The 22,558-nt window shown below is 43.0% G+C and overlaps 1 protein-coding gene across 3 annotated transcripts in view; it reads right to left on the bottom strand.

The window, feature by feature from the left end:
• PTPRA (protein tyrosine phosphatase receptor type A) overlaps positions 1-22,558 on the bottom strand; it is a 255,446-nt gene that overhangs the window by 59,594 nt on the left and 173,294 nt on the right. For all 3 annotated transcript variants that reach the window (XM_074951917.1, XM_074951916.1, XM_074951918.1), the window contains 3 exons: positions 4,390-4,468; positions 2,505-2,867; positions 1,259-1,279 (listed from right to left, as the gene is read on the bottom strand). In XM_074951917.1, coding sequence (XP_074808018.1) covers positions 1,259-1,279; positions 2,505-2,867; positions 4,390-4,468 — 463 coding nt within the window. The remainder of the gene's footprint in view (positions 1-1,258; positions 1,280-2,504; positions 2,868-4,389; positions 4,469-22,558) is intronic.

Raw genomic sequence — 22,558 nt, 5'->3', positions numbered from 1 at the left:
GCCTAGTGAAGGAGGAAGCAAAAAGTGCTGCCAGACAGGAAGATGAATCCAGAGATCACAGTCAGGCTGAGCAAACTCTGAAATGGGGGCTGCTGCTATGTAAAATCTGAGCTCTGTTTGCACCATCCAAGGCTCAGTGAGAAAGACAAGAGCCCCCTAAGAATGTGACTGCACGTAGCTACCCACTGGGCATAATTGTACACCAGTGCAACAGAGAACAGTGGCCATGTGCGTGCGTTCATGCATGCATCTAAAGACTATGGGTCAGATCCTCAGCTAGTGTAAATCAGAATAGTTCCATTGCCTTTAATGGGGTGATGCCAATTTTTATCAGCTGAGGACCTGATCCAGTAAAGAAGCTGGGTCCAAGAATTCCAGGAATGGCTACCCCGCAAGACACACACTTGTAAGACAAAGCACTGTAGGGAACAGCTATGGACTGGCAGGGGATGGACCAGATGTGACCTAATAGGTCTCTCTCAGCCTCTAACTTCTGTGATCCTTGTTTGTATTTTTCTTACTTGTAGTATCTCCTGATAAGTCAGCAGCAGCACAAAACAATTGTCTTCCTTAAAACATTGTGACATACACATGGCATATGGGCTGGAGGAGGTGGGGAGAGGAAAAGGAGGCGAGGGATGAACAGGTACTGCTTCCAAAACATAAAAGAACCAAATCATTCACTGAACACAAAGTTCAAAGCCTAAAATAAATGGAAAGGGCTTTGGAGATTTAAAGTGCATTTCTCTCAGAGTTTCCAGCTTTTACAAAGCTAGCTTCTTTTGAACATTCATGCTAGGGAAAAAGCCCACCCCCATCTCCTTCCACAGACCCACTTCCCTCCTGGGAATGGCAAGGCAGACACCTGGGACCAGTGAAGAAGCTTGAGTAAAAAAAGGTAGAACCAACCATTCAGAAACAAGGCTCACACTTTACCATACAAATCCATTTATAAATAGTTTACAAAGAGTTGATAAACTACTAGATGTAGTTAATTGATTGTTATTGAGTCCATCAGGCTGCTTATAACCATGGCTTATGATCCGCTCTAAACACTTTTTAGTGAGGCGCTTATAACAATTGATAACACATGCTACTTGTGTCTGTAACATGCATATAACATTTATCAGTCATTTATTAACCCTTTATAAAATATATATTAATGGTACCTTAATATGAAGAATGATCGAAACAAGGGTTCAGTTAAAACCAGTCAGGCCCTAGGATACAGAGTGAGTGTCTAATGGTAAGCGCTTACCTGGGCCTTTTGACGGCTCACCTAGAGAAAGCAAAACAAACCATAATGAGTGTCAGTGACTGAACCCTTACTCCTTTCACCAGACATTGTTATTCCAGTCCCCAGCACTTCCATAGCCCTTTCCATCTGTGGATCACAAAGCGCTTGAAACCCTCCTGTGTGGCAGAGTGATTTCCCCCATTTTATATAATCATAGATTTTAACACCAGAAAGGACAACTATGGCCATCTAGTCAGACCCACAGCATAACAGGATTGAGAATCTCCCCCAACAGGAAGTAGTCTCCTCATTATACAGATGGGAAACTGAAGCACAGATTGACGAAATGATCCCAAGATTACACAGCAGGTTAGAGCTAGGAATAGAATTCAGGTGTTTTGCCCCCCAGGCCAGTGCCTTAGCCACTGAACCACACAGTCTCTCAGGTTACACAAAGAATCTGCGGCACAGAAATCAAGGGCCACCTTTGTAGAAGTGGCCTTTACTGCAAGCTCTCTGGAGCAGGGACTGCCATTGTGTTATTCGCTTGTTCAGTACCTACTGTTAGGGGGCCCTGATCCCTTTCCTGGGCAATTCCTTCTTGGATCCCATTCAGAACAGTGGCCTAGATCATCAGCTCTTTGGGGCAGGGACCGTGTTTTTCATGTGTGTTTGTATGATGCCCAGTATGAGGAGTCCCTGCTCCCTGACTGGGGTCCTTAGGTGCTATCAAAATCCAAATACATAGTGATAATATCTGCCCTTTGGACCACTAAAGCACTTCAGCTGAGCAGGATCCCAGTGAGTTTTTTTTCTTGCTTATGTGTTCTTTTAAAGAATGACTTCGCAACCCTTGGGACTAGGTATCACCAGACACGTTTTACAGATGAGGAAAGAGACAGTGGTGATGTGACTGGCCCAAAACCTGTGGCAGAAATGGGACTAGAAATCAGGACTCCTGGCATCCCAGTCCTGTGCCTTAGCCACATACCATTGTTCTTCCCTGGACACAGCCTGGGTTTCATTTCCCTGTCTTCTAAGTATAAGGGCCAGATCATCTGCTGGTGTAAGTCAACTTTGCTCCATTCATTTCAATGGAGAGGGGCCACTCTACACCAGCTGGGGAGCTGGCCCTAAAAAGTTTACTTCTGGTTTCCAAATGTTCTCAGCAAACAGAAGAAAGAAAGAATAAAGCCAGGTATTAAAGGGGTGAGGGGCCTGGAGCACAGGGAAGAAGAGGAAGGAATGAAAAGCGTCCTTGCCATACCTGAAGACACAATGGTTTCTGGAGAAGTTACTGCCACAGTGATATTCCCCATTGCAGGCACTGTCTTTATGTCTTGTGAAGCGGTTTGTGCAGCAGAAGACGTCGTGCTGGGTGGACTGGAGGTGGACCCAGGTGCAGGCACAGTTGTCCTCACAGTACGGGTTTCATTACCCATAAAGCTGACAGTGGTGTGCGGAGAGAGCTCTGGGGCTTGCGTGGTAGTAGGCCCAGGCGCCATGGTAGGTACAGTCATTGGAGAGCTAGCATTCAGACTGTTTGGATTAGTGCCCTTTCCGCCATCTGGCTCTGATGTAGGGGCTTTCACGGAATGCTTGGTGGAGGTGTGCTCTACGGACGGTGGCACTGGAAGTAACAAAGCACAAGATAACCTCCAATGTCCTTTTATTCCTTCCCCTCCCCAACACTGGGGCAGCTGAACCTGGGAACACCAAATGGGACCAATTCTCCTCTGACTTTACTTCAGTGCAACTCCATTGACTTCAGTCGAATAAAAATCGTGTGAAAGGAGAATTAGGCCCTGCATCTGAAGCGCAGGAGTTCAGTGATTGGTAGGTGTCTGATCCAGCTCCCACTGAAATCCCTGAGAGTCTTTCCAGTGGCTTCAATGGGAGCTGGGTCTGGCTCTAGACAACCAGGGATATGTGACAATCTCAATCCTTCCCCTTCATTCTCAACCATAGATTATTTAAAAGGCAGGTTTTCAGTATTAAATGCAGTTGACCTCAACTTCATTTGACATAGCAAACATTTGTACTGAGTTAACAGAGTCCAAATATAGTTTCACTTGGCACTGTGGGAGGGTCTGAATGGAGGAAAAGATGACTTCCCACTATATTCCCTGTCAAGGCAGTAAGATCGGGGGGGATATTGCCAACAGGAAGGCACAAAGGCCACCAATGCCTATCATCCACAATTGCAGGATTTTGGTCAGGTGGGATGTGCCCACTAAAAAATGCTTCAGGGTAATGCAATGAATGCCTCAGGGTTCCAGCCAGCACACTGTGGGATAAAACTTCCCTCCTGTCCCCATCAGGCAATCAGGATTGTCCACCTGAATGGAATCAATGAACCAAGGATTATAAAGAATTTGCATAAACCCTGCTGATACAGTATCTGTGTATTCCTAAAGCACCCATTACCTGGCATGCACTGGCAGCGATAGGTGTATCCAGTGCACACACCTTGACGCAATCTAAGTATCTCTAAACACATACTAGACTTAGGGTCCGGAAAGGAAGAATTTTTCAGTTGGACCACTGGTAAGATTGGTTAATCAGCATATAGGGCTTGCTTAGCCTTGGGGAATTGCATAGTCAGACTTCACTGATACGTTACACTGGTGCAAATCCTTAATATAAACACACGGCACTGGTGCACAATGGGGCCTGCACCAATGTATCTTATCCCAGTAGGTCGCTGGGTATGTCGCACTAATGCAAGCTCCATCTTGCATCACATGTACACTTGGGATTTGCACTACTGTAGCTACATCAGTGCAAAAAAACCAATCCCACAGTACGGAGATGGCTTTAGATCCTGCAGTGATAAGGGCAATATAAGAGCAGATGTTTTAGACAGATATTATCCCCTGCCTTTGCTACCTTAACTAGGAGCATGACTAATTAAAAAAAAAACAAACACACACAATAAGTGAGGATCTTCGATGTTTGCAGGCCCAGCATTATCTTCTAGCAGACACCAAATACTGATCATCTTTACCATCTGCAACTCCTGTCAGACACTTCTTCATGGCAGGTAATTAAGGGGATGAGGGCAATAAATCACTAAGGATCTGAGGATCTCCTCATTCAATCCCGACTACTGTTTACAACCAGAAGGAGAGGAAGCGATGAACATGTCTCACCTGAGGTAGTGACGTGCGCACCTAGACACATCAGGCCACTTCCAAGCAAGAGGACAAAGAACCACGAATCCATGTTGACCTAGGAAAGAAAGTGAACATGCTATATTAGAGCTTCTGTGGCACTTCCCCATATCAGCTCAATCACAGGGTGCATTACCAACCACTACTCACTCCCACATCCAGGAGGATAGAAGACTGAAATGGAAAAGTCCTACTACTAAGGTCAGTTAGTCCATCTCTCTGCCCCATCACATACAGGGAACATGTGTAGGATTGCACTCCACAGAATAGTCTCCCCAGCTTTGTCCAACACAGTTATCTATAACACTTTGCTCTTATATAAAGCTTTTCCCTAGTAGAGCTTAAGCAGCTTAACAAAAGGAAATATCATTACTCCTATTTTACTGGTGGGGAAACTCAGGAACAGAGCGGTGTCTAAGGTCACCCTGCTAGCTGGCAAAGGAACAGAACCCAAGTCTCTTGAATCCCAGTCCAGTGCAGTGTCCACTAAGTTACATTGCTTCTCACTGAGGCTTCTGAACTAGAGACTAGTAAATTCAGTAAACTGCATTTTAATCCGCTTGGGTTTTGCACCTGATGTTTGATGTCAGTACAAATTAATCTAAAAGCACAATTCAATTGGCTCACGGGAAGTCAGAGATGGAGAGGACCTACTAGATCCCATTTAGTTAATCAGTTTCCATTGCAGGGTAATTCCCTGTAGTACATGCTATTGGCAATTGTCCAGTTTAATTTTCAGTGTCTCCTGGGACAAAGTTTCCACCGCTTCCCTTAACTGACAGACCGTTCTACTGATTAAGCCATCTCATTGCCAGAGAAGGTTTTACTCTTGACATTCAGCCTATTTTTTCCCTTCTCCTATGACATCAGTTCTCACTGTATTTATTTTGTTGTGTTTCAATCTGGGCCCATCCCAAGCTCTGGGCGCCCAGACAACACTGAAGTCATAAACACGCTAGAAACAATGTCCAAAATACAAGGTCCTCCCAGCCCCACTCAAACTGGGACTTGTATCACCCACTCAGCCCTCTTTCCCACAGAAAGCCTTGCAGAAATCAAACTTGCAGGATGACCTAAAGGTCAACAAACCCAGGCTCTCCTGGACCAATGGGGGAACTTAGTTCTAGAGACAAGGACCCTTCATTGAAGTCACCCTGCTGCCAGCCCCTTCTGATTAAACTGTGGATTGCTAGCTTGAGCACATCAAGTGAACTGAACTATTCTGGTATCACACAGGGAAGAAGTTGTCTCTGCGACCTGGTCTGCCCTAGTGAGAGCAAATTGCTTAGAAAACATTGCATCCACACATAAGAACGTTCCCCAAATGGCTTCATAACCAGTTAGAACAGCCAGCCTTCCAGAAGGTTTAATAACTGGTTAAAGCTTAGCCAGTTCAGTCTGAAACAGTTTAGTGCCAGCATGAACAGAGGCAAGCTGAAATGGTTCAACTGGTCGTCTTGCAACTTCTCCCAGAATGCACTGCTTCTGGAAGCCAAGCCAGGAATTGTGGGATAGCTACCCAGAAAACAATGGTTTAGGCTAGGGCTAACGTGGGTGCATTCAACTGGTTCAGGCCTGGATAATGCATATACACTGAACTGCTTGTGCTGAAACTGGTTTAGTACAACTAGTTTAATTCTCTATTGCAGGGAAGGCCTCAAAAATTCTGAACCTAAACCTTTTAAGGCTTTTAGGGTTACAACCAACTCCTTCACATGTAACCGTAAACCAGTGCAGATCCTGGAGCAGATATAAAGCAAGAAGCTTCACATGCTCAGTACAACTGTTCTAGTTATACCTTCTCCCTTGAGCCTCCTAGAAGCATCCAGATTCCCCGGATTTACTCCAAGATCATGCGAAACTATAGGATTTTAATGCAAAAATCACACAGCAAAGCAATTTCATTCCAGAGCAGAGATGGTCCTAAGCCATTGTTTGTGTAGAGATCCTAACTTTCCCAAACTTTTGGGGGCTGGAGTGAGGCTTTTGTCTCAGGCCTCTCTGTACTTCAAAGGTTTGTGAATGTGAGCAAACGTCACCATAAACCATGCAAGCTGCCATCCTTCAAGGAAACCAAAAGCAGGAAAGCCTCACCTGGTGTCAGGTTGCATCACAAAGACTTTTTTCACTACTGCCATCTCAAGCACAGCCATTTACTTTTCTCAGTATGAATTACTAATCTGTGACGGATCACAAGTAATGAAGACAGAGCAGAAGGAACACAAAATCATAGAAGAATGTAGGGCTGGAAGGCACCTCAAGGAGTCATCTAGTCTAGCTCTCTGCGCTGAGGCCACCTGACAGGTGTTTGTTCAACCTGTTCTGAAAAAGCGTCCAATGATGGGGATTCCACAACCTCCCTTGGAAACCTATTCCAGTATTTAACTATCCTTACAGTTTGAAAGTTTTTCCTAATATCTAACCTAAATCTCCTTTGCTGTAGAGGAAGCCCATTATTTCTGGTCCTACCGTCAGTGGATATGGACAACCATTGATCAGAGTCCTCTTTAGAACATTCCTTAACGTATTTGAAGACTTATCAGGTTGCCGTTCAGTCTCTTCTTTTCTCAAGACTAAACAGGCCTGGTTTTTAACCTTTCCTCATAGGTCAGGTTTTCTAAACTTTTTATCATTTTTGCTGTTCTCCTCTGGATTCTCTCCAATTTGTTCACATATTTCCTGAAGTGTAGCACCCAGAACTGGATAGAGTACCCCAACTGAGGCCTCACCAGTGCTGGTTAAAGTGTGACAATTACCTCTTAACTCTTACATACACTCCTGTTAATACACTGCAACATGATATTTGCCTTTTTTGCAGCTGTAACAGTGTTGACTCATTCAGTTTGTGATCCACTATAACACCGCCCATCCTTCTAAGTAGTTCTTTTGTCTAGCCAGTTTTTCACATTTTGTAGTTATGCATTTGATTTTTCCTTCCTAAGTGAAGTACTTTGCCCTAATCTTTATTGAATTTCATCTTGTTGAATTCAGACCAATTATCCAATTTGTCACGGTCATTTTGAATTCTAATCCTATGCTCCAAAGTGCTTGAAACCCCTCCACAGCTTTGTTTTATCTCTAAATTTTAGAAGCATAATCTCTACTTTGTTATCCAAGTCATTAATGAAAATATTGAATAGTACCAGACACAGAACCAACCATTGCGGGACCCCACTAGACATGTTCTCCTAGTCTGACAACGAACTATTGATAACTACTTTGAGTGTGGTCTTTGAACCAGTTGTGCATCCACCCTGTATTAATTTAACGTAGACCACATTTCCCTAGTTTGCTTATGAGAATGTCATGTGGGACTGTGTCAAAAGCCTTACTAAAATCAAGATATATCATGTCTACTGCTTCTCCCCATTCACTCAGCCAGTAACCCTGTCAAAGAATTAAGGTAGGTTGGTTTGATATGGGTTGTTCTTGACAAATCCATGCTGTGAAATTAGCCTCAACTTTACACCTCCACCCATACACTAGTGTGCCTCTCCACAGAAGAGTGCATACATGGCTGCTAAAATTCAACATAGGTTTGGCCAGAAGGGCAGACCCCCACATGCCATAATCATTCAGCTGCTGGAAAATGGTTTCTCCAAACACTTATTAAGAAGTACATGATTAAAGATCAGGGGCAGTCAAAAGGACCCCAGCAGGGCAACTTGTGAGCTCTGGAGTTTTCAGATTGCAAGGTATGAGGTTCCTCCACCAGATAATCTGAGGAGGTGCTTATTCTGTGCAAATAAGATAGGAAAGTCTCTCTCCTCTCCCCAACCTTTCATTTTTAAAACACATTTGGGATTTACTCGCATATGCCAACACTGGATTTAGAGTAACATTTTGTATAAAGATGAACAGATGAGTCACTGTATCTGGGAGGCTTCCTATTCACACTGAAACAACACCACTTAGTACTCACATGGCACTTCTGCTCTTTAAGTCTCTCTATGCAACCCATATCTGACTGATCAATGGAAAATGTGTATGCTGCACCTCCCATCACCACTTCTTATTTCAACAGAAAGGCATTTTGGACTGTTCCCAATTTCCATCAAACTGGATGCCTTCTTACTGCATGCCTGAGCATACTGCATGGAGGAACAAAGGCATTATTTGCCCAACGACAGGTTTCAGAGTAGCAGCCGTGTTAGTCTGTATCCGCAAAAAGAAAAGGAGTACTTGTGGCACCTTAGAGACTAACAGATTTATTTGAGCATAAGCTTTCGTGATCCATAAATCTCAAAGGGCTTTACATATTATCCCCATCTTATAGATGGGGAAACTGAGGTACAGAGAGGTGAAATTTTGTCTGAAGTTAGAAAGAATCAGAAATAGAACCCAGGAGTCCTGAATCCAAGCATGGTATCCTATCCACTGGATTAGGCTGCCTCCTCCTGTGGTAGAATGAGGTTCATAGGGCACGTCTTTTTTTTTTTTTTTTTTTTGGATTCCTCACTAACTGAAGACAGGGATGAAATCAGGCTGCACAATGACAGCAAAGAGAATGCTCTCCATACATAGCCATTATCACTGTATTGATGAGGGCTACAGGAACTTACATCAAAGACACAGAACAATTCCTGGAACGGCCCTGTGGGCAATTGCTAGAAAGGCCATTAGAAGAAGACAAAATGATGTAAGTCTCTCCTTGCCTGTACAGTTGAGTTGGCTAACACGTCTTGGACATGATTTAGGATTACATCAGTTGTAATGCAGCTGTCTGCCTTAACAGCCCCCTTGAGATATGTTTAAAAAAAAGTTAGTTGATTCTCAAGCAGATTGCACAGGGAGGAGAAGGGTTCAGAAATGCTCAGAGAGATCACTGAATAGAAGGCTTGGGAGCTGCTAATGTCATCAAGTATCACTTGCCAAAGCTGTTTCATCACCTTAAAAAATGATCCACAGTGCAGAGCAACAAAGAGCACCCCATGTAGTATGAGACCTTTGCAAGTCAGTCTTTTCCCTGAGAGAATCTCTCCCGTCCCGTTATTTAAATAAGTCCTTTCCCCAAATGCAGTATAAATAAATGACAGGGCTGTGCTGAGTTCTTAACGTAAAAGGCCTCATGCATCCTTCCCCAAAGCTAGAACAATCTGAGCCTCCCCTCCCCCACTCCTCCGCCTTCTGCTGATTCGGAAACAGAGAGGAAATACTTGTAACGTTATCAACATAAACACAGCTCTTGGCTGGCTGCAACATCCTGTGTGCTTCACAGAAAAACACCCTGACGTCATGTCTCTGGATCCACCAGAGAAAAAGGACCCGACTGTAAGATGGCTTTCGCCAGACCTCCGCAATGAGTGTTAGCAAGACTGTGCAGGAGCGGGGGAGATGAGCAAAGCGACAGGGAGAACTGTACCAGCTGAAAATAATTTCCAAATGGTTAACGTTCTCAGCTTTGTAATGAGGCTTTAAAAATTTATTTAGAAATATTTTCATATTTACATTAGATAACAGCCGTGTGCATTTAAAGAGCCAGACTCATGAATGGAGAGTATGCAGGGAATACCACCTCCCTTACAGTGTTCTACAGTAAAGCTTACAATAGCACTACTGCAGTTTGAAGCTATAGAATACAGGGAGTGGTGGAGGGAAGCAGATACTGACATCCCTCAAAAATATCTTTATGAGGCACCACATGGCTCACATGAATGGTAACAGGATACAGAGCTGCTCAGCCATAGGTCAGCAAACGAAATGCAGCCCAGGGACACTATCACTTTCTAGTATCTCCTATACATAACTCCTACTGAGCTCCATAGCAATTATCCATATCCTACAGGGGGAGAACGGAGCCCCTGTAAGTAGCAGTGATCACAGATTGCTACCATCAGACACATGTTCATTAGCATGGCACACATGTCCATCCCATTATGAGAGGCATCATGGTCAACTGAGTAGGACACTGGCCTGAGAATCAGGAGATCTGGGTTCTACTCCCAGCCTTGCCTAACCTACTGTGTGACTTTGGGTGAGTCACTGATTCTCCTCCCACCCTTTGTCTGACTTGCCTATTTAGACTGCAAGCTCTGTGGGGCAGGGAATTATTATGTTTGTACAGTGCCTAGCACAATGGGGCCCACATCTCAATTGGCTTTCATAGGTGCTGCAATAATATACACTGTTGGCACTCAGTGGAGAGGCTGCAGGAAAGAATGTCTACAGAGAAACCCACCCCTTCAGCCCTAGAAGCAGGTAATCTGGAGGAGAGAAGAGGTGTAATACTAAGGGTGTTGTCAGAGCAAGCTTCTCCATGCTATCAAGTTCACTAGCACTAAACTGCCTGTAGAAAAAAGCCTCTAGAATCTATTTTACTCCAAGTAAATACAACCACCATTATTAAGGACTTCAAATCTGACCAGCCAGGTGCTGAGCCACTCCAGCAAGTTGCTGGGGTGCCCTCAGCTCCCACTGACATCAGCAGGAACTGAGGGTAGTCAAGTATTTTACAGGAGGTGGTCAGCAGTTTGTAGGATGGGGCCCTTTATGAGGCAACTTTATTTCTCTCTCTGTGTTTCCTAATGCCACAATGAAAGCTCCAGAAGCCTTTGCACTTTGGATTTCACTATTATTTTTCCCTAAAAAACCAAAACAAAGTAGCAACCTCCTCACTGTCATAAAAGCAAGAGATTTTTGCAATTTTTCATTTTTATTTTAAATCCTATGGTGCATTTTTTGGGTACCTTAATACGGATTGACTAACTCCCTGTGTAGGTCTTTGCAGCTTAGACTAAGCCTTTGATGTGTCACCAAACATCATTCCCCCCTCCTCACCCTTCACATTCCACAGTAAATAGAAAGGATGAGTAATCACAACAATTACTGGCCCTTTCCTAAAGTTCACTTCATTTTATTTTTGCTTTTGTAGAAGCAGATCACTTCCATGCAAGTGACAGCAAATACAGCACATGCTACATGGAGAGGAAGGATGGGCTTGTGGTTAAGGCACCGGGCAGGAACTCAAGATCTGGCTTCAATTTTTGGTTCTGCTACAAATTTCCTGCATGATCTTGGGCAAGTCACAATCTTTCTGCACCTCTGTCTGCTATCTGTACAACACCACTTCCTTTCTCTTGCCAAATTATATTGTAAGTTTCTTTGGGCCTATCTCATCCTATGTGTACGCATGGCACCTAATACAATGGGACCCTAATTTTCCCTGGATCTGTGAAAGCAACAGGAATTATTATTTACTTGTACTACATTAAAACATAGCAACCCCCAACTGAAGTCAGTATTCCATTGTGCTGGGCACTGTACGGACACATAGTAAAGCCTACCCCTGATCTGAATAGCTTACACTATAAATAGGTAAGATGGATAAAAGGCCAAAGGGGGAACAGGCAAAAAAGTCACAGAGACTAGTCCATAGTCATAGAGCCGTTCAGCAGCAGAGCAGAGTTTAGAACCCATATCTCTCATATCTTCATCCAGTGCCCTAACCGCTGGTCACACTGCCTCCCAATAATAATAATACATAAGCATTACATGGTATAAAACTCCAGCTGCCAAGGGCCATGCCCCAAATGCAGAAAATTATCTGTAATGGACCACGATTAGGGAAGGAATGTTGCTCCATGACTAGACCTGGGAATAAGAATGTTATTGTTCTCTCTCTAGCTCTGCCATAGGAAGTGACAACAGCCTTTGCCTCAGTTTCTCCAACTATAAATGGGCACGTCAATATTATTTGTTTATTCCCAAGATGCTGTGCAAGGTTTAATTCCTTCATTAAAGTTTGTAAGGGCCTTTAAGACCACAGATGTAAGGTTCTATGTGTGTAATATACTCTATTTTGGGACCTTCAGGAGTATCCTTGCAGATAAATGCTAGTCTGCAGAGCCACAGAAGCAGAGAATAGGGTCTGGGGGACACAGTTAACATCCTGCATTTAGTGGGACATTACTACATTGCACACTACGTAGTACTGTAGGAGCCCCATCACAAGCTCCAGGTTCACTGGTCCTCCCTGACAATCAGTATCCAATAAGTGCTAATGCATACTTCAGTTTGACAAATCGGTGTAATGAAAATGCTCAAGTAATCATTACATCAAGTTCACTGGTCACATCAGAGACCTCACTGAGTAGGAGGCAGAATCATCACAACGTGGAGATGATGATAGGCAGACATGAAGCTAGTCAGAGAGAACAATATTTCTTGAGCCCTCTCCATGAGTGGGGTCACAAAATGCATAGCATTAATAAATGAACCTCATAATAGCCTTGTGGGTAGGGAAATATTACTAATCCATTTAACAGATGTGGAAATTTGAGTGTCAGAAGTTCAGGACATTTAAAAACAAACAAATGGGGTTTTTGTTTAGGTGCCTAAACATAGACAGCCAAATCCATATTTAGGACCATTAAGATAAGTGGCACTGAGGGTACTCCGGAACTTTGTAGAGCCAGTGCTTGCACTGTCTTGACGCCTATTAATTAGCCAGCTTTTACTCCATTTAACATGACACACATTAAAGGGATTAAAAGCTGGTTCACTGATATGTCTCAATGTAATTGTAAATAGGGAATCATAGTTGAACAGATTTGTTTCTACTGGAGTCCCACAGTAATTGGTTCTTGTACTATTTGACATTTTCATTAATGATGTGGAAGAAAAAATAATCACCGATAAAATTTGCAGATTATACAAAAACTGGGGGAGTGGTAAATAATGAAGAGGACAGGACACTGATACAGAGTTATCTGGCTCACTTGGTAAGCTGGATGCAAGCAAACAATATGGGTTTTAATATGGCTGAATGTAAATATATGCATCTAGGAACAAAGAATGTAGGCCATACTTTCAGGATTGGAGGATTGTACTCTGGGAAGCAATGTCTCTGAAAGAGATTTGGGAGTCGTGGTGGATAATCAGTTGAACATGAGCTCCCAGTGCGATGCTGTGGCCAAAAGGGCTAATGTGATCCTTGCATGCATAAACAGGGCACTATCACGCAAAAGTAAAGAGGTTATTTTACCCCAGCATTTGGCACAGATGCAACCTGCTGTACCAAGTCTGGTGCCTACAATTCAAGAAGGATGTTGATTCACTGGAGAGGGTTCAGAAAAGAGTCACAAGGATGATTAAAGGATCAAAAAATCTGCCTTATAGTAACACTAACAGACTCAGGAGCTCAATCTATTTATCTTAACAAAGAGAAGGTTCAGGGGCAACGTAATTACAGCATGGAAGTACAGTAAAAGCTGTTTTATCCAGCACATTGGGGGAAATGGGGGGTGCCAGTAAGTGAAAAATGCCGGTTAACTAAGAGGGAGGGAGTTTGGGTGCAGAAGGGTGATTGGGGCACCAATCTAGGTAATTATACGGTCCCAATTACTATGCTGTAGTACTCAAGATCTTCCTTCTAAGGAGTGCCATATAACTGAGCAACCAATAAAGTTTAAGCATCAGGATAGCTATCATGCCTCAACTTTAAAACAGAAGTGTTAGAGGATACCGTGCACATTTGACATCTTTCAAATCCCATTACAGAAGCTAAGCTCCGATTAGAAGGCACTCTGTCTCAGTCTCTCATGTAAAGGATGCTTAATTGTGGCTCTTGACTACACTGAAATCTATGCTAAACACCGTTATGACAACAGGAAGAAAGCGGTTTGCCCCCTAGAACAGCTTTGTTAAGAAAGCACAAGGAATAATAATTTACCTGATACAGTGCAGCAACCACATGATAATTTCCTCCCTGTTGCCAGAGCAACACTTCTGGTATACCAAAGATTGCTAATGACAAAACTGGAAAATCAGAGACTGCTAGTTAAGATACATTCTAGTTCTCTCAAAGCTCCACATTAACTGCATTACAATAGTAAGCACAAGAAATGGCAGGTCAGAAACTAACATTTGTGTGTGATAATTACAGACGAAATTCAGGTCACTCCTAAGGGAAACCATCTTTTGCAAGGATGCTTTTTCAGTGTTAGTTGACCTGGACAATAAGAGCACTCATCCATTTTAATGTCTTTATTTCTTCTCCTATTTAAAAGAAAGTCAACATTTTTGGAGAAGCATTGTCTTTCTCCTTTAAAAGATTTCAATATAAGCAATAGCTAAGGACAGCATATAAAAGGGTGGTCTAGTGGAAAGGCACAGGACCAGTGAGACTGGGTTCAACTCCCAGCTCATTCAAGACTTCCTGTGTGATCTTGGGCAAGTCGCTTCATCTATCCATGTCTCAGTTCCCCAGCTGTAAAATGGGATACTGCTTTGCAAAGGAGGTTGTGAGCATAAATCCATTAATGATGTGAGGGCTCATATACTAGAGCTATGAGGGCCATATACTTAACTTGAAAGATAGAAGTTCAGGTTTGTTACTAAACTACACATTAGTCACTTGTAACTTCCCAGGGATAGCCATTTGAGCTAAAGGTGTCTGAGGGAGGCCAGGGCCTGAAAGTTTTTCCCTTTCCTATTATTTTCTTATTTAACTGCAAAGTAGTTTGGGCTATAGTTTGTATGGAATACTTCATACAGAAGAATGTTGGTTGAAGCCAGTGATCCTGCCAGGCATGAACATTTCACGTGCATGCTAGGAGTTCATTACTGGAACCTGGCAAATATTGTCACAAATTAGTTAACTCACACAACTATGGGGATAGAGGTTCCCCTGCTTTACAACACCTTATTTTTCCAAATCTCACTGGCCTGCAAATATGAATAAAGCTGTCTGACATTTCCCCAGCTCTGACTAAGTACAGGAAGAGACAAATCCCACAAGAAACACCTGCAGGGGACAGTGAGGGAGAGGGCTGATTGCTACAGAAAAGGTGGATAAACAAGTTCCCCAAACCTTAACATTTTGATAGCGGCTAATGAAATTCTGTTGTTGGGAAATGACAGACCAGGCACTTCTCTGACCCCACTGTCAGCCCTGCCTAACACATGACAGCTAAGTTATATTCACTTGGGCCAAATTCTCCACTCACTGCTTATTTACACTAGTGTGAGTGAGTACAGAGTCAGAGAGCCACCGTTCCAAACTAATCTTGAAGCCTGGCAACCAAAGAAGTCACCCAAGTTTAATATTTAAAATGAAAGGCAAACATGTAAAAGAGATGCATAGATATCATAGCCAGATCACAGAGTGCGCCAACTGTGTGCATACACCAAGCCACCAAATCTTTATACAGTATACATGGATATCATCATCCATCCCTGAAATGCAGCTGTCTATGGAGTGGATAGTGGCAACCATTTTACAGTGTACAGCAACATTACCCGAAGATCTAGATTGCAGCATTTATACCACTGCTCTACATGAGGTAGGTGGAGATGCACTACTCCACGAGAAGTGCTACCAAAATGGTGCTTTAGGAAAGTATGATCTCTCCCAGGGCTGCACCATGTACATGGTATGGTGTGTGTGAGCAATCTACCCCAAGCTTTATAATAGAACAGGTTGCTCCCCGGTGGGCTGGTGTGGAGGAGGGGGTTATGGCCCCATGTCCTTCCTCCATTTCAGTAAGTTATTCCACAGGGAGAGCAGAAGCTAAGCAGTCCCAGCATCCCCCAGAGCACAGGGACCACAACATGAGAAGCCCTCACAAGAAATGGCGAAGAGTTCTTGTGTGCCATGCCCCCTACCTCAGGTGTTAGCATGAGGGTCACTCAGATTTTGATCCCAAGTATTCGGAACAAAAAGCGTGGGAGAACACTGTATCCAGCTGAAACTACAGGGGGAATTTTAGGCAAGTGTAACGTAACTAAATAAACTAGGACGCACAGATGGAGCAGCACATGAGAGCAATCTACAGAGATCCCAGAGCAGGAGTCTGATGTCCTTGTACTGATTTTCTTCCACCAACAGAACATTAAATAGGATATCATTAAGCCTCTCTGTCTGAAAACATTGCACCATTTTAGCTTATACCTGGAAAAGTTGATTTGAAGCAGGTATCGTGAAGCAGGGGTAACCTGGGAAGCCAGATTGTGTAACAGCCATGTGACACACCACTTTAAAAAAAAAAAAATACTGGAAGTGTTACAATCAGAAGAATTTCTAGGATACTGATCTTTGCTTCCTAGCCCCCATTACCTGACATGGCTCTGTGTCACAAAAGATTAACAATACCCTGTCCCATGACAAACTCAACACTCACGGACTCCAGTGGCTACTGTTAGACTGCATTTCATATCAATCAGTTTTCAGGAGACCCTGCCCCAAGGTTGCCCAAATTTTTCCCATCTGAGAGGCATGCTGGTAACTTGCTAGAAGCCAGAGGGATACAACTAGTTTGCTTAGACATTGAGCAAATCACTGGTGCCCTCACCTAGGACATAAAGATGCAGCCCACCAGAGACTGCACCTGGAGTTTGGATCAAGCTAGTGTATTGCATGCTGAGATGCAGGCAGTAATGGCTACATTGACCCCAGATCACAATTCACCACCTTAAAAAAATGCCTGAGTCCCTGCATATTAGAGTAACAGAATAAAGTAAAGTGAGGAAAACTATATACAACGTTATTGACTGTACAACTGTGCTCTCACCACTGGACAAATAGAGAGGACTTTAGACATGGACCAAACGTTAAAGACAACCACTGGCATAGAACAGCTCCTGTCAGAATATCATCTATCAAAGGACTCTGCAGGGCAGAACCATCCCATCCACTCCCCCAGCTTGCTATCAGCAAACAAAAGGACTGTGTGCTTGTATCCTGCTCTTAATTTCTAAAGCCCGGTCTCTCTGCCTGGATATGTGCAGTGGAGTCAGCTTTTGCAACATGCATCTGTTTTTCCACAAAGGACAAAGGAGACCCAAACTTCTGCACCTTTTCTTTTTTCATGACTGGAACAACTGATTACAGTGCCAGGGCTTTTTTTGTTTTGGTTTGGGGTTTTTTGGTGGTTGTTTTTTAAAGGCGGGTCTAGACAATGCTTCCCATTTACTGTGAAGGAAAAAACCCGTCAGATGATGAGAAAGGGGGCAAAACCTGTCAGCCTCACTTTAACATAACAGGCATCTTTTAGAGATCTAAAGCCATGTGGAAATCCACTAAACCAACAGTAACTATTCAATTATCAGTTGAGAATTAATCAATGGTGCTGTTATTGATTACTAATGAGCAATCCAATTCGCACCCAACCATTGACTGTAGTAGCACATCGGATTAATGACAATTAGGCTAATTAGTTTGTATTAAAGTAACAGCTCTTTTCTCTGCAGTCTAGCTACTTCACATCAACTATAGTGCGTTACAGAAGAAATGGTGCAGTGCTTTCAGTATAGGAGGGTCATATATGTACTATCTTGGGGTGCTCTAGTGAAGGAGCAGCAACAGTGCGACATCAGACCGTAAACTCTTCTGGACAAGGAATGTGTTTTCCTATGTGGCAGCACACCCTGGGATTCTCAAATATTTCCCTAGCATGGAGCATATCTTAACTGAGAGATTGTCATTTGGACAAACTCCTCTCCCACTCATGATTGCATAGACCATCTCTCCTTCCATTCATAATCACATACCATCCCCGCAGTAATAACGTACATAGGAAAGTAAAACTGAGGAAGTATTTAACATTGTTCATTGTCTCAGTGTGATTTAGCAGCTGGGAACAAGGCCAAGAGCCAGCATCATGTGATCAGACAGCACACGGACCACAGTTTAGGAACCAGGTGGCCCAACAAAACGGGGCTCCAACCCTAAATGAATTCTTTAGGGGGCTGCCACAATACAAACAGTAAGTAAATAATAATCCTACTGAAAACAGTGTGCTTCAGCTGTAAGTATAGAAGGAAGTAAAAGTTTTAACCTTTTACTAGGCTTAGTATGAGGCTTTGGTGTGATCACATCTGGAGTGTCTGGGAAATTTGTTAATAAGAAGATATGGACAAACTACAGGAAGGTTAGAGAAGAGCCACAGAAATGACTGAAGAGGGAGGACTGAGTTTTGAGGAAAGACTGAAGGTTTGTCCACATATGGAGTTATTGCTGTAAAGCTATTTGTGAATAAATCCATGAGTGGTCACTCTTATGGAATAAGAGTGCCCCTTTCTGGTTTAGCTTAATCCAAAATTGGATTAAGTTAATGCAGAAATAGCCACTCTTATTCTGCAATAAGAGTGTCCACCCATGAGAGTTATTTAAGAATAAGTATTACTCTTTAATATCCACACCCTTCCATATTCCAAAACAACTTTCATGTGTAGACGAGCCATCAAAGAGTTAATATGTAGTGTTTGGCTAAGAAATTAGCAGTGAGGATATTGGGATATAGTAACAGGCTATGAATATATGAAGGGTGAAACACCTCAGAGGCTGTGGAATTACTTAGGACGGAAAAAGGGACAGATGTAGAAGTAACAGGATGAGATTAAAAAGAGGAATATGACAAAGCTTCCTGACAGCCAAATGTAGTAGACTGTGGAACAGTCTCCCAAGTGACATGGAGCCGACCCCTTTCAGCTGGGACGTTGAAGGCAAGACTCTACAAAACATTCATTAAGGAACAAACTTGCATGTGCAGGGAGTAAAGATGGAGGTTCTAGCAGGAATTTACCTCTCCCTGATCTCTGTGTTTACTCATATTGCCTGCATATTGTCAACTGATTATGAATTCATTTGCTTTCTTCTTTCTCAAGTCAGGTGACATGACTCATGATGACAGCAAATGGAATCTGTTTCAGCGGCAGACCAAAGTATGCTGCATTGATCTGCCAAGCAATCTGGGCCATTTCATTCTGCCTCCTGCCCCATTATAAAGGTGAAAACTGAAGATAGATTCAGAAAGATATAGAAGTTAGGGATGGAAACACTCTGCAAGGTCGCTCAGCCCATCACTCCTCATCAAGGCAAAATATACTGCACAGAAAAGACAGAGCAGACTAGACTCCTCAATTTTCCTTCTGTGGCTCATCTCCCACTTAATGAGTTTCCCCATTAATCTCCTCTCTCCTGCTCAAGAGACAGCTACACTACAGCACAAGACCTGCAAACTCATTCAAGACCACAGCAATGGTTTGGAGTGACCAGCAGAAGAGACAATGGGACAAGCAATGCTTTTTCCTCACACCTACCATCTGAGGTTAAGACCAGCACCTCTTACCATCCCAGAATTACAGCCTGGAAAAAGACTATTCACATATACAAATCATCTTTCTCATCCAGCTCATCTTTCTGACAATGTGGGATTGTTACCCTGAACTCAGATTAGGAAATAATCCTATTCTCTGGCAGCCTGAGACAGCCAAATATCAAGTGAAATTTAAGTATTTAGGGCCAAATTGTCCTTTTTCAAGCATTTGCATGAAGTGGAGGGGTAAAATTAGAATGAAAACCACAGTGAATTTTTACACAGTTACTGATGTAAATGTAAGCTCCCCTTTGACATGATATATGGAATATCTGTCCTATAGGAGACATTTATTAGAGAAAACAGCTTCAACTGTAGATATAAGCAGGGTCTCATACTGACCAGGGTCTCATTTCACCACCCAATCTGAGCAAGGTGCACAGGTAAATGTTCAGCACGACCGATGTTGCAACCACATGCGGTATCTTTGGGGATCTTATTGTAAAAAATTTATGAATGTTCTGTGTCTTGTTGCATGTTTGGGATTGTATTCTACTGCATTGGGGAGGGTTACCACAGTTCCTCCAGGGACTAAAGACTGTAGGGGTGATTACTGCAGTCCCTGGCATTGTACATGACTCCAGAGAAGTACCACCCCATTTTGATTCAGCAAACTGATGTGACCTTTTGTCCAAGGGACCCAATCCTGCCAAAAGGCTGGAAAGATGGGAATTTGCCAGGGTCTCCATAGGACTGACTGGTAAAGCATTTAGATCCTGTTCTTGTTTTACGTTTTTTCTGTATGCTTTTGTCCTTAATATACTCTGCTTTGGAAGAGCTATTTGGTTGTTGTGAAATACTGTCCTTAGAGAGAAAGCAAAGAGTAGGGCTGGACATATGTCAAACCTGCTTAGGGAGAATCACAGTGAGTACAAGGTCACTGCAGGTTAAAACATTGGGTCAGGAGGGAGTGGGATGCACGTCCCTGCCCAGAAAGAGGTGACTTCTAGAGCCCTCAGAGGGCATTCCTGGGGCAGATCACAGGGAAAGGGCAAAGGTGCAGTTATCTTGAAACTGTGACAATCAGCTCAGAAGGTGAAAAACAAGTTCAATTTTTAAGTTTTTTTCAGTCAACCTATATAAGAAGATGCAACAAAATTCCTGGATCTTTGTGCCAGATTTTGAATTCATTTACCCTTATGTAAGTCTGGAATAACCGCACTGACCTCACAAAGAACCTGCAGCCCCACTGACTAAGAAAAACCGTAAGTACTCAGAAGTTCTAAAAAAAAAAAGGGGCTGCTTATTTAAATGCCTAAGATATGAATTCAGATGACTAACTTTAAGCACCCACATTTGAAAACACTGCCAATAATTCATACCCTGTTTCCACCTACCACCAAGAAGGCTGAGTTTAACGATGATGTTTTCAACTGGGACTTCTACATCAGCATTTCAGCTGTTCAAGGCATAGTAACAAATAGTGATTCCCACAACAGAATAAAGATATGAAGGGACTCAAAACAGAAAACTGTTGCTAGGGTTTACAACCAGTGATTTTTGGCACAACTCAACCGATGAGTATTTCAATTTCACCACATATTAAAAATGTGATACAATTGGGATTGAAAAGGGGGAAAATGTCTGTCATTCTATCCTGCAGTATTTCTTCCACAAGGATGTCATTTAAAATTGTAATATTCTGTAACAGGCTTTAAATTGAAGCGAACTTCTGGAGCAGGCTGTCATTTTCAGTCGGTGTCACATTATTTAACCCCACACTGCATTGCTTCAATCTCTAGCGTCAGGCAAACCATACTTGGGACTCGCATCATGTGTTAGCAAGGTTGGGAAGAGGACCAGGATCAAAATCAGTGGGGTTAAAAGTTCAGTAGACTTCAGGGTACAGAGCAGTAAAGGGTGTGTGTTTATTTTTATTACAGAAACTAGGAAAAGAGGAGAAAAGCAGCCCAAGCGAGCTGGGTAGGAGAGCTGTGCAATACTCACGGGAGTAAATACGGGAAGTAAGAGGTGCATCCTTTGTCTAGTTCTGTACCTCTGTTACTTACATAGCTCCCTGAGCCCTCATATTCATTGAGATATCTACGGAATTCTCTCACTGTTGCACTAGTACAATTGCAGCTCCACCAATCCTAACAACATTGTGAGCGCTCGGACAGACCATCTTGTCGTCTAGATATGTTGCAAATGGGGTTCACTGACACTGTGATTAATAAGACACGAAGACTGCACTAGCGTTCCCAGCATTGCTAGTTATGGTAGAGCTGCACTGATGTTATGACAACAGTGGAAGAACTTGAGAATGTCATGAGCCAAAGTCTTCACCGGCATAAATGGCCAAAGCACCACTGAATTCATTGGAGCTGTACCCATTTACGCCTGCAGAGAATCTGGTCCCCTGAATGCACATACAGCCGAAGTGTGCTAGGTACTTCAGTTTCAGACCCATAATCTCAAAGCAATCCCCAGCCCAAACCATGGCCGTTTGCCTTTCAAACTGAAACCAAGAAAAACCACAGAATCCTATGTGGTTTCTGCATTCTGGGTTTGTACAAAACTAGTAGCTAAGGAAGTTGCACTGCCCTGCTTTTGGGTTTCAAAATGGAAATCCCAACCTCTTCTTCAACTCTGACAGAATAGAACTGAATTTGGCCTTATTTTCCTCCATATTTTGAGAACCTCAACACTTTCTGCAAGAAGGACCTTTATACTGTTGGGACAGTAATGCTATAGGCCAATGGGTAGCCACAGTGCCTTCAGCAATAGCTCACAAGCATCTGAAACTACCTGGCTGAGAGAGGGAACATTGGGTAAGACAGTGTGGGATCTTTCACTTTCTCCTGGACAGTTCAAGTGAATAGATCCCATTGGTGTGGAAGTCCCACCTGGATACCACATTGCACGGTTAGCAATAAGGTGAGCCAAAATTCTGGTGTGGAACTTGTGAAAAATGGGCACGACTTGTAGCAAGCCCCCAAATAAACCAGTGTGGATAAAAATTGGTTTGGTTTTTTTTAATGGTTTTTTTTTTATTTTGTCATTTAAAAGTAACTTAGATGGTTTCATTTTCAGGAGAGACTTAGGTAAGTAAG

This window comes from Natator depressus, chromosome 4 (assembly GCF_965152275.1).
Source record: "Natator depressus isolate rNatDep1 chromosome 4, rNatDep2.hap1, whole genome shotgun sequence".
NCBI classification, from domain to species: domain Eukaryota; kingdom Metazoa; phylum Chordata; order Testudines; family Cheloniidae; genus Natator; species Natator depressus.
This window is presented reverse-complemented; position numbering and strand designations above follow the sequence as displayed.